Raw genomic sequence first — 13,203 nt, 5'->3', positions numbered from 1 at the left:
ATCCTTCAATTTCCTCTTTCCCTGCATGATCTTATTACTTCAATTTCCATTCTTTCTAACTCTTAAACGTATACTTTCAATTCATACTTCCCTTTTGAGTAAGAGGAAATTTAAGGGGACCACTCAGGGAGTTTGACATGTTTCTGGATTTGAGGAAATACAAGGAAAACCATGCCTGAAAAAGTCTATAAATACCAAGAGGCTGTGCTGGAGATGATCAAGCCCATAGCAAAACAAGACAAGGGAGGCAATGATGGAAAAGAGCTGCATGTCTTCAGATGCTGGGTCAGTAATGTCTGTCTCCTCAGAACAAAAACAGATCCTTTGTACTTTCTTGTGTATTTTTAAAGGGCTCCAAACTCAGGGAGAATAAAAAGGACATCAACAGAGAAATTTTAGAGGGTACAGGAAGACAGGCATTGAATCCACCAAGAGTTGCAGTCAAGATCTCAGCAGAAGGGTCTCTGAAAACACACATGGAAAAATCCATGCAGTAAAGAGCCAAAAATTGCAATTTCTTGGTCCTAATGGAACCAAACCCTCCCTGTGGGACTGTGTTCTTTACCCTATCTCTCCTTTCACTGAGACTTACTCTGGAAGAAAAGTAAAAGGACAGTCATGTTCTCTTCACCACTGTTGGTTTCCAAGCCTGGGTCATGTGAAATAGAGTAAGGGAAATGTCTCATAAAGTTGGAATTCATTACAATGAACTGAAATATTTAATAATTGAAATGGAATGCCCTTGTAACTATGAAGGACTGGGAAATTAATGGAGCTTGCTTAAGATTTTATGGGGATGGGAATAACAAACACACATAGCAAGTTTAACACAGAGCAGTGAGAAAAAATAAAGTTCATCATGGTCAGTAAGCCAGTTCCACCTGTTAGAAACTGAATCATTTCAGTTGAAATAGTGTGAGCAGATTTCTTTTTTCTAAAGGAGACAAAGAAAGGGAAGCTCTGTATTAAATACTTAGTGCCAAAGAGGCACATTCAGTCCTGGTCTCAGGCCTCCTATTTGAAGATTCAGATGTCCTACCTTATGATACCAGTGCAGGTACAGTCGCTGTTTTTCCCAACACAACAAAAATCCAAGTACCTGAAACAACAATAACAAAAAAAAGAGGAGAATAATTTGAAATGAAATCACCATAGTGGTACCCAAAACACTGTTGTCATCTCAACATTCCTTTCAATCCAGCATTACATTCACTTCTCGCTACACCTGCCCCTTTCAGCATCAAGGGTTTGTTACACTATTCCTCTGCCTAAAAAGCTCTCCCTTTCCATGCCACCAACCCTTCAAGCAGTGCTCCATGTGACCTCCTACTTGTAACTTTCACCAGCAACCCAGAGAGAGTTTATCTTCTCTGCAAATTTGTAACAATCACCACACTGATATTCTTCCAGAGTTCCTACCAACTTCTTTTCCCTGTGATGGAGCTTATTCCTAGTATTATGCAGAACTAGTAATAAGAGTGAGGGGCCAGCTCTTTGATAGTCTCATTGAATTTCCTTAAGTTTTTCTTCCTCTTCTCATCTAATCAAGTTTCTCCTATAAATGTGCCAACAATAAAATAATAATAATACTGAAATGTTAAAAAAAAAAAAAAAAGCTCTTCTTTGAGGAACCAGTGCCACTGTTACAATTGTTAACCACAGTTGTTAACATTGGTATTAGTCAATAAATCTTAATTAGATTCAAATCCAAGTCTATGCAATCATCAAGTCGGTGTGCAGATGGAGACTGAAAACTGGAGTCTTTAGATGCTAAGGATATTAAAGAGAGTTTGAGTGCATAAGACACTCACCTTTTTAAATAATTTTATGGATATGATTTTATTTGTACTTTACCAATGTACAATACAGGCGAGCTGGTTGGTCTATGAAGTATGGTTCTTGCTTCCAGCACAAGAGGTCCTGAGTTTAGGTCCCAGACAAGACCTTGGGCTTCCCTAGTGGCTCAGACAGTAAAGAACCTGCCTGCAATGTGGGAGACCTGGGTTCAATCCCTGGGTTGGGAAGAGGCCCTGGAGGAGGGCGAGGCAATACACTCCAGTATTCTTGCCTGGAGAATCCCAATGGACAGAGGTGCCTGGAGGGCTACAGTCCATGGGGTTGCCAAGAGTTGAACATGACTAAAGAACTAACACTTTCACTTGTAGACCCTATAAAATACCATTTTATTAAATATTATCACTCTCAATTGAAAGAAAAAAAACTGAGAATTAGAAGAGTTATGTGACTTGATTAAGGTTACAAATAACTGAAAGATAAATAGAAACCTGGTCTCCTCTGTTGCTACCACTATATCCAAAAAGAGGTAGGATAGAGTAGAAGCTTGTTAAAATATATAGCTTACTAGACACTGCAATTCCATCTTAGAAGTTACCTATACCATTTTATGTTTATTGTGTATGAGTGAAGTACAGTTTGGTGGACCCAAGCACATCATTCATCATATCTTCCTCATTAAAAAGTTTCTTACTAATCTCTGTCTACATACATTCTCCATACAATGACTTTGAGAATGATTATCCTAACTAGAAATCTAATTAATGCTAAATGTCTTGGCCTATTTTTCAGGCCTTCCAAAATCTTTGAAAATCCTATCGCTTTAGCCATATTCCACATTATTCTTCATTACACCTTATATGTTAACAGTACTGATTCTTCTGGAGAAGGAAATGGCGACCTACTCCAGTATTCTTGCCTGGAGAACCCGATGGACAAAGGAGCCTGGCAGGCTACAGTCCATGGGGTTGCAAGAGTCAAACACAACTTAGCGACTAAATCACCACCATCACTGATTCCTCCATCTTATCTAGTCAAACTGTATGTATGTCTGTCTTCCTGACTTTGTCATGATACCCCCATGTTCTGGAACTTTTTTCCTCCATCCCCATAAACACGTCTAAATCTAACATCCCTTCAAGATCCCCCTCCTGTGCCACCTCTTCCAAGAAGCCTCACCTAATCTTGCTGGCTGGAAGTTAACTTTTCCTTCTCAGTACCCAGGCAGAACTTTATTTAGGACCCTCTAATGACAAAGCCTTTGACTGTATGGATCACAATAAACTGTGGAAAATTCTGAAAGAGATGGGAATACCAGATCACCTGACTTGCCTCTTGAGAAACCTGTATGCAGGTCAGGAAGCAACAGTTAGAACTGGACATGGAACAACAGACTGGTTCCAAATAGGAAAAGGAGTACATCAAGGCTGTATATTGTCATCCTACTTATTTAACTTCTATGCAGAGTACATCATGAGAAACGCTGGGCTGGAAGAAGCACAAGCTGGAATCAAGATTGCCGGGAGAAATATTAATAACCTCAGATATGCAGATGACACCACCCTTATGGCAGAAAGTGAAGAGGAACTCAAAAGCCTCTTGATGAAAGTGAAAGCGGAGAGTGAAAAAGTTGGCTTAAAGCTCAACATTCAGAAAACGAAGATCATGGCATCTGGTCCCATCACTTCATGGCAGATAGATGGGGAAACAGTGGAAAAAGTGTCAGACTTTATTTTTCTGGGCTCCAAAATCACTGCAGGTAGTGATTGCAGCCATGAAATTAAAAGATGCTTACTCCTTGGAAGGAAAGTTATGACTTAGATAGTATATTCAAAAGCGGAGACATTACTTTGCCAACAAAGGTCCATCTAGTCAAGGCTATGGTTTTTCCTGTGGTCATGTATGGATGTGAGAGTTGGACTGTGAAGAAAGCTGAGCGCCAAAGAATTGATGCTTTTGAACTGTGGTGTAGGAGAAGACTCTTGAGAGTCCCTTGGACTGCAAGGAGATCCAACCAGTCCATCTTAAAGATCAGTCCTGGGTGTTCATTGGAAGGACTGATGCTGAAGCTGAAACTCCAATACTTTGGCCACCTCATGCGAAGAGTTGACTCATTGGAAAAGACCCTGATGCTGGGAGGGATTGGGGGCAGGAGGAGAAGGGGACAACAGAGGATGAGATGGCTGGATGGCATCACCGACTCGATGGACATGAGTTTGAGTGAACTCTGGGAGTTGGTGACGGACAGGGAGGCCTGGCGTGCTGCGATTCATGGGGTCACAAAGAGTCAGACACAACTGAGTGACTGGACGGAACTGAACTGAACGACAATTATAATGCTCTTTGTTCCTTACTTTTATCGATGTCCTGCTGCTGCTGTTGCTGCTGCTGCTAAGTCACTTCAGTCATGTCCAACTCTGTGCGACCCCATAGACGGTAGCCCACCAGGCTCCACCATCCCTGGGATTCTCCAGGCAAGAACACTGGAGTGGGTTGCCATTTCCTTCTCCAATGCATGAAAGTGAAAAGTGAAAGTGAAGTCACTTATTGTGTCCAACCCTCAGCGACCCCATGGACTGCAGCCTACCAGGCTCCTCTGCCCATGGGATTTTCCAAGCAAGAGTACTGGAGTGATGTCTATGTCCTAGTTCCCTGCTAGATTCTATACTCATTGAATTAAGGACAACTGTAACTTTATTTCTCATACTTTTCTCTGAAGTGCCCTGTATGAAAACAGAAACCAAACGTTTTTGATCTCTGTAACCTAAGTACTTATCACTCATATAATATATTTTGCTGAAAGAAAAATTAATGATCTCTGTAACCTAAGTACTTGTCACTCATATAATATATTTTGCTGAAAGAAAATTAATGCAAATGTCAACTCTTGTGCAGGTTGGGTTCTTTAGTATCAGAGAGGAAATCAGAGGAGACAAGAAATTATGAAACCAGAGAAAGATATACATGTCCTATGTGTAAGTGGGCACTGAAAAACTCTAGTTACCTAAAAGTTAGTCTCCCATAAGCTTTCCAGTTCTGAAGACTCCTCTGCTGCCTGGCCTACATTTCTCACACTACATGACACTACTCTATCACTCTATCACATATCTCACACTACACAACACTACTATGTCAGGAAACAGGCAGGGTCTCTATTACCTAAATACATTTGCTAAAATGTAATTTGCACTAGATTAGGGGATTAGCATTTGAAGAGCAGAACAGGTTTAACTCACTAGATAATTTGTAAGATCCAGAAAGACTGATCCTCAAGAAATGGGCTATGAAATGAGTAGTCCAATGAATAAGTGTATTGCCATGTGAAGATGCAGGTGTCTAAAATGACAACACTGAATGAATCAGAAAATAAGCCATGAAACACAGGAAGAGAAAAAGGATGTTCTGCCGCCCTTTCAAAGGATCAAAATGAAAAGACACACCATCCAACAGCACAACCCTTTTTACCCCTCTATCCCTCCTGCCTAATATTTAAGTGGCTGATGAAAACCCAGACTCTGCGAAGAGTGATCTGAGGGCTCCCAGCACCAACTGGGAACCATACCACAGACAGAGCACCTCATGAGACTACTCAGGAAGGGAATGGGAAAAATGGGAAACATTACTCACCAGTAGCAATGTTGTGTAGGCAGCCAGGATCCCAAGGAAACTCAGCAAGACAATGGACCAAAAGAACCAGACTCCTGTACCTAGGAAAACAACCCTGCAGAAATGTGTTTCAATTTCTAAAATAAAGAAGTTAGTAGTATCTCTGCCAAGGATAGGGGATAAGACTGGACTAGATGAGGCATAAGAAAACAGGGGAATAAGAAGAGGAGCAATTTGGGAATAATTACCCTTTGCAGGTATTTAGTTGAGAAGTTTTAATTTTGCTCTACAATCAGGTACATTAATAGGATTCTGTACAACTTGTATGCTTTTTAAAGTTATTTAGAATAAAGACTCAAAAAATATATACTCTTTAAAAAAAATAAAATGCAGAAATTATGGAATATCAAAAGAGAAAAAGTCATCCATAAGTTCACTGCCTTCATATAGCTAATACATGACAATTTGGCAGATTCCTTGTCCTTATAAATATGTTCTCTTACATAATAGCAAGACACTATATTAACATCTATATCTTGTGTAAGAGATTTGTAGTCCTCCTTATTACTAAAGTAGTTTATAAGTTAAAATTGCTAATAAACTGATTTAAGTTAAACAATGTTATAATTACTCTAAATATTATATGTCATAGAATTTAGATTCTTCATTTCAAGATAACAGAAATTATTTCCTCTCCTTATGAGACCTAGGAAATTATGTTTTAATGATATAAAATATAGATTATTGAACATATTACTACATTAAATATAAGAAAAAAATCTCTTTGGTCAGGGGTGAGAAGACATGCCAAGAGAAAAAGTTAGACAAGCAGTCAACCTAGCAAGGCTGATCCCAGATCAAGACACTGGGAAGAGTATCCTCTAAAACATGATCTCACAGCCAGGAATCAGAAAATGTGTAAGTGATGTTACCAAATTAACCTAATAATGCCAACTAATACAATAACTTGCACAAAAATATAATTAAGATAACAATCAGAAAAGAACAATAAAAAATATATTCAAGATCTTCAGAGAGATAAAGGACTCATATCCATATAACAAGAATAGAATGTTTATATACAAGCAGAGTAATAATCAAAAAATGAAATACAGGGGAAATAAACATGTAGGATAGACATAAAGCACTCTAAAGACAGCCAAAGAATTAATTACATGACTTATCCAGCAGCACTATTGACTTTATATTCCAAATGAGAAAGAAAAGTTTGGTTTTGCCTTCAATGGTACCTCTATCTTTTCTAATAATTTCTCTAGCCACATTATTTTCTCCCCTCATCAACATAATGGCCTTCTTATCTATTTTCATTCACATGTAAATATTTAATATTAGGTCATTTCCAAATTCTCCCACCAAACAGGTGAAGGTCCCATCTGCCCGCTGAGTACTGCTGGCAAAGGAAAAATTGTGGGAGACCTGCAATGTGGGAGACCTGGGTTCGATCCCTGGGTTGAGAAGATCCCCTGGAGGAGGGCATGGCAACCCACTTCAATATTCTTGCCTGGAGGATCCCATGGATAAAGGAGCCTTGCGGGCTAGAGTTCATGGGGTCACAAAGAGTTGGACTGAGTGACAAAGCACAGAGACCTATTAAAAAGAGAACCAATTAAGAATTCTACAAAGGAAAATACAGCAAGAAAAATTAAGAATGCAGTGAACAAATTTAATAGCAGATAAAACACAGCCAAAATAATTTGTTTAGCAAAAAACCAAGTCAGGAGACAAATATCAAGAAGGAAACAGAGACACACAAAAAACATGAAACGTACAGAAGAAAGAATATGACACTTATGGGAAGAAGAGAAAAGGCCTAACACACATGAAACTAATGTTTCAAAAGAAGAAGCAGTCGAAAATGGGATGAAGGCTTTGCTGGTGGCTCAGTGGTAAAGATCCACCTGCCAATGCAGAAGACACGGGTTCAACACTTTATCCGGGAAGATCCCACAGGCGATGGGGCAGCTAAGCCCATAAGCCACACTACTGAGCCCACATGCTGCAACCATTAAAACCCACACATCCTAGAGTCTATGTTCCATAATATGAGAAGCACCAGAATGAGAAGTCTGTGCACTGAAACTACTGTGAGTAGCCCCTGCTCATCACAACTAGAAAAAAAGCCCACATGCAGCAACAAAGACTCAACAAAACCAAAAATAAATAAGCAGATACTTTAAAAATAATTTTAAAAGAAAAATGAAAGATAAAGCCTGCCGCTGCTGCTGCTAAGTGGCCTCAGTTGGGTCCAACTCTGTGCGACCCCATAGACGGCAGCCTACCAGGCTCCCTCGTCCCTGGGCTTCTCCAGGCAAGAACAGTGAAGTAGGTTGCCATTTCTTTCTCCAATGCATGAAAGTGAAAACTGAAAGTGAAGGCGCTCAGTTGTGTCCAACTCTGTGCAACCCCATAGACGGCAGCCCACCAGGCTCCCCTGTCCATGGGATTTTCCAGGCAAGAGTACTGGAGTGGGGTGCCATTTCCTTCTCCAATTCATGAAAGTGAAAACTGAAAGTGAAGGCATTCAGTCGTGTCCAACTCTGTGCAACCCCATAGACGGCAGCCCACCAGGCTCCCCTGTCCATGGGATTTTCCAGGCAAGAGTACTGGAGTGGGGTGCCATTTCCTTCTCCAAGATAAAGCCTAAGAATTTTCAAAATGATTAAAAATATTGGATTGTTCTGGGATGATTCAGAGAAGTATTCACTGTTGGGATTAGACCTTATGCTATCACAGAAAATGCTAGATAAGGTTGTTACATATGCTCTGACAGTTGATCACTGGATGACGTTTATGCCTCTAATTTAAGTACTAGTATATAAGATTAACTACTAGTCACACATCTTATTTTCAATGACAGAGAAATGGGATAAGAAAAAATTCATATATATATATATCTCTCCTTACATATCATATATATTATAAACATACATTTTATTCATATATATCATTTAAATACATATATATGTGTGTATATATACACACATATATCTGTATGTTGTTGTTCAGTCTCTAAGTCATGTCCAGCTCTTGCAACCCCACAGACTGCAACACGCCAGGCCTCTCTATCCTTCACTATCTCCTGGAGTTTGCCTAAGTTCATGTCCATTGAGTTGGTAATGCCATCCAACCACCTCATCCTCTTGTCCCCCTCTTCTTCTGCCTTCAATCTTTCCCTGCATCAGGATCTGGGAAATATATATATATATATATAATACATAATACATATCTTTGTCCTCTGGTGTCACTAGTGATGATGTTATGTTAGACTATAAGAAGAACATTTTCAATTAAGGTTACTATTCAGCTGCCTTTAAAGTAGGAAGATTATTCTGGATTATCAGATTGAATCCAGTGTAGTCACATGAGCTCTTAAAATAAGTAAAGAAGGCGGAAAAGGATGTCAGAGACATGAGAAAGGAGAAATCAGAGAAATCTGAAGCATGAGAAGGAGCTAAAACACCACTGTTAGATTTGAAGATAGAGAAGGTCACAAGCTAGAAGCTGAGAACCCCCATCTGACAATCACTAATGAACGAGCACTTCATTTCAACAACCAGAAGAAACTGGATTCTGCCAACAACTTAAATAAACCTGGGAGTGAGTCTCACTCAGAGCCCCAGTTAAAAGCACAGGCCAGCTAAGCACCTTGAGTACTCAGGTCATACCTCACTTCTGACCAACAAAACTGTGAGATAAGAAATGGTATTCTTTGGTGTCACTCAATTTGTGGTAATTTGCCATGGCAGCCATGGAACTACCTATGAAACCTACTGTGGCTTTAGGATCAGGGGGAGCTCACTCTTATATTCACATCTATTTGATGATGGAGCATTGCTGTGGGGATTGTGAATGATTTTGAGTATGTTTATTGGAGTATGCATTGCAGAACTAGAGAAATAACCACAGGGTGGTCTAGGGACCCACTATGCCCAATGAAGATATGGGTCTGAACCAGAATTCTATTGACCACCTAATACTCAAAAGTTCCTACGCTTACTAAGGAATCATAGCAGGATTTTATATCTCCAGTTATACATTTCAGAAAGTTCACAGTCAGTGTCCAGGAATCCCATAAAAGTATTTCTTCTTCCCCAATGACAAGAAATCTGGTAAATTATTAAAAGTTCTTCTAGGAGAAAACTAGGAGTAAGATTGATAGCATACAGTTCTGGCTGCGCAGCAATGTCTTTCATCTTTTGTCAATGCCTTTGCTCCATTCAAGGGCCAATTCACTTGGTAAATAAGTGAAATAAAGAACAGGAAAACAATGACAAAATCAACAAAACTAAAATTTAGTTTTTCAAAAAGATAAGCAAAATGACAAACCTTTAACAAGACTAACCGAAAGAAATGCCAAAAACAACAACAGCAGCAAAAAACAGTCCTAAACAGACCCAAGAATCAAGATTGCTGGGAAAAATATCAACAACCTCAGATATGCAGATGACATCATTTTAATGGCAAAAAGCGAAGAGGAACTAAAGAGTCTCTTGATGAGGGCAACAGAGGAGAGTGAAAAAGCTGGCTTAAAACTCAACGTTCAAAAAATGAAGATCATGGCATCTGGTCTTATCACTTCTTGGCAAATAGATTAAGAAAATATGGAAATTAATGTCAGATTTCATTTTCTTGGGTTCCAAAATCAATGTGGATAGTGACTACAACCATGAAATTAAAAGATGCTAGCTTCTTGGAAGAATTGTCATGACAAACCTAGACAGTATATTAAAAAGCAGAGACATCACTTTGCCGACAAAGGTCCATATAGTGAAAGCTAGGGTTTTTCCAGCAGTCATGTATGGATATGAGAGTTGGACAATAAATAAGGCTGAGCACCAAAGAATTGATGCTTTTGAACTGTGGTGTTGGAGAAGAATCTTGAGAGTCCCCTGGAAAACAAGGAGTTCAAACCAGATATCCTAAAGGAAATCAACCCTGAATATTCATTGGAAGGATTTATGTTGAAGCTCTAATACTTTGGCAACCTGATGCGAAGAGTCAACTCATTGAAAAAAACTCTGATGCTGGGAAAGGTTGAGGGTAGGAGGAGAAATGGGTGACAGGGGATGAGATGGTTGGATGGTATCACTGACTCAGTGGACATGAGTTTGAGCAAACTCTGAGATATAGTGAGTGAAGGACAGGGAATCCTGGCATGCTGCAGTCCATGGGGTCACAAAGAATCAGACATGACTTAGCAACTGAACAAAAACAATAAATAACATTTTTTAAAAGCCTCATACTTAAACAGACCCCTTTCCCCATCACACACCAAATAATGGGTAAGATATATAACAATCAAGGCTAGAGAAGCTGGAAGAACTGAGAGTTGTCTTGGAGTAAGAGTTTGGCCAGAAGGGTGCTCAGATCACACATCATACCTGTTTTTAGAGTTTCAGGAAGCCCTGTAAGGACAGAGAAAGAGTAAGAGGCTGGAGGTGAGACAGATATCAGGGTTCATGGACAGAGAACATGAAGACCAACTAGTGTAGGCATCAGTAACCCAGATCAAGAAGTTGAGGAACAAGGTATCAGAGGGTCATCTGAATAGGACTGGGGACACTGGAAGCACAGAGAAAGCTTCCCCCTGAGCCAGATTTGGTCTAAGAGTGAGAGTGAGCACAGGTGGAAGGGAAGTAGTATAGTAGCTGAGGGTGCTGAGTATGCTTACGCTTCCCCAGAGTCAGGCCTCCCATCCACGAGATGCAGAAAATCCAACTTTGTCCACCCTCCCTCTTATGTAACCAGATCTTTTCAGACTGAAGTAAGATACATGTTGTAATTATACCAAAGAGCCTTACACAAATGAAAATACAAAAAGTGAAACTCACCAGTCAAAGCCATTGAATTCATTTGAAGTTTCTATCCATGTGAAAAATAAAAGCACAGACAAGCAAAATGACATAATCAGCCATGGGTAAAATAATCGCTCTCTCTGGGAAGAGACAGAAGGAAATCTTATTTAACTCCATTTATTTATGGTACTTCTGCAACATCTGTTTATACTCCTCAAAGGTCTACATAGTTATAGTGTAGCATTACCCTCCCCTGACTGGAGAGACCACTGTATTCTTTTAACCCTATGGAATTTTACAAAATTTTATTTATAACATTATCCTGAACTAAAGTTTTGTATGTATATGTTTATATCTGATGTCACAGTTTCTTCTTTGAGGAAAAGGAAATTTCATTACACTTCTATGTATTCCCAATCATGGTCTCTCAACAATCATCTGTTGATTCATCTACCTCTCCATGTACCAAATGTATGTTCATTCACTGAGTAATTCATTCATTCATTATTCATCAGTTCACTAATGAATAGTCACTTATCTACCCACATTTGGGGGAGAAGAGCATTAGATTAGGGAATAAATCATTTTTTTTCCAGTAGCTATAATGCTAGGGACTTCACAAATTATTTACATTTACTTTAATTCTTATATACGAGTTATACAAGTTAGGTATTGTTGATCTCATTTTGTAGAATAAAGAGTTAAAACTCAGAGAGGTTAGGTTAAATGACTCAAGGTCATACAACCAAGCAGGGAAACAGCCTGGATCTGTGAGCTCAAAACCAAGATGGAAATGATCTTTCTGCAAACATATACAAACTGAACCTTGAAGACAACCCCTGCACTGAAAATTGTATCACAAACTAGCCGAACAATACACTGTCAAACTCTTCCCGGGACTATGACTGTATCAGAAGAATGAGAAATCTTGCCTCATTGGGACACTGCATCCAAACTATTAAAAACGTATAGAATAATCCCTGCCCTGTACAAATTACACAGTTATTGTGAGCACTAAGAATAAGGAAACAAAATGGAAAACAGAGTTCTTCAAAATGGTGAGAGATATTATAGGTAACAAGGCACTAAACCACCACTTCTGGAGTAAAAATATGAAGAGAACAGGTTTTGACTCGGAGTATACTCACCCTCTACACAAATCATGAGTGGACTTTTAAAAATATGTATCACATAGTCACTCCCCTACTTACAACCCTCCCAGAGCAGCCCACTGTACAAGAATATCATCCCAACTGCCTGCCATGGCCCAAAGGTCTTACATGATTAAGTCTTGCCCATCCCTGACCTCATCCCATTATACATACTAACTCCATTATTGAACTCCAGACATACTGGTCTTCTTTATGTTTCTAGAACATGATCAGATCTGTTCCTTTGTTGTTCAGTTGCTCAATCATGTCCTACTCTTTGTGACTTCTTGGACTTCAGTACACCAGGCTTCCCTGTGCTTCACTATCTCCTGGAGTTTGTGCAAACTCAAGTCCATCAAGTTGATGATGCCATCCAACCATCTCATCCTCTGTTGTTCCCTTCTCCTCCTGCCCTCAATCTTTCCCACCACCAGGGTCTTTTGCATTGACTCGGGTGCATTGACTTTTGCATTGACACTTTGCATCAGGTGACCAAGTATTGGAGCATCAGCATAAGTCCTTCTAATGAATATTCAGGGTTGATTTCCTTTAGGATTGACTGGTTTGATTTCCCTGCTGTCCAAGGGACTCTCAAGAGTCTTCTCCAGTACCACAGTTTAGAAGTATCAATTCTTCAGTGCCCAGCCATCTTTATGGTCCAAATCTCACATCCATACAAGACTACTGGAAAAACAGTTTTGACTATACAGACCTTTGTCGGCAAAGAGATGTCTCCGCTTTTTTAATACACTGTGTAGGTTTGTCATAGCTTTTTTTTCCAAGGAGCAGGTGTTTTTTAATTTCAAAGTTGCAGTCACCATCTGCAGTAATTTTGG

At 39.5% G+C, this 13,203-nt stretch overlaps 1 protein-coding gene across 3 annotated transcripts in view; it reads right to left on the bottom strand.

The window, feature by feature from the left end:
• Positions 1-13,203, bottom strand: part of LOC109554007 (glycerophosphodiester phosphodiesterase domain-containing protein 4-like) — a 135,921-nt gene that overhangs the window by 103,241 nt on the left and 19,477 nt on the right. For 2 of the 3 annotated variants that reach the window (XM_070783358.1, XM_070783359.1), the window contains 3 exons: positions 11,253-11,356; positions 5,422-5,515; positions 1,040-1,099 (listed from right to left, as the gene is read on the bottom strand). In XM_070783358.1, the coding sequence (XP_070639459.1) occupies positions 1,040-1,099; positions 5,422-5,515; positions 11,253-11,356 (258 nt within the window). Of the gene's footprint in view, positions 1-1,039; positions 1,100-5,421; positions 5,516-11,252; positions 11,358-13,203 lie in introns of those variants that run through there. The other variant, XM_070783360.1, reaches the window with a different exon arrangement.

Source organism: Bos indicus, chromosome 29 (genome assembly GCF_029378745.1).
Source record: "Bos indicus isolate NIAB-ARS_2022 breed Sahiwal x Tharparkar chromosome 29, NIAB-ARS_B.indTharparkar_mat_pri_1.0, whole genome shotgun sequence".
NCBI classification, from domain to species: domain Eukaryota; kingdom Metazoa; phylum Chordata; class Mammalia; order Artiodactyla; family Bovidae; genus Bos; species Bos indicus.
Note: the sequence above shows the minus strand (reverse complement) of the source record. Positions and strands in the feature narration are given on the sequence as shown.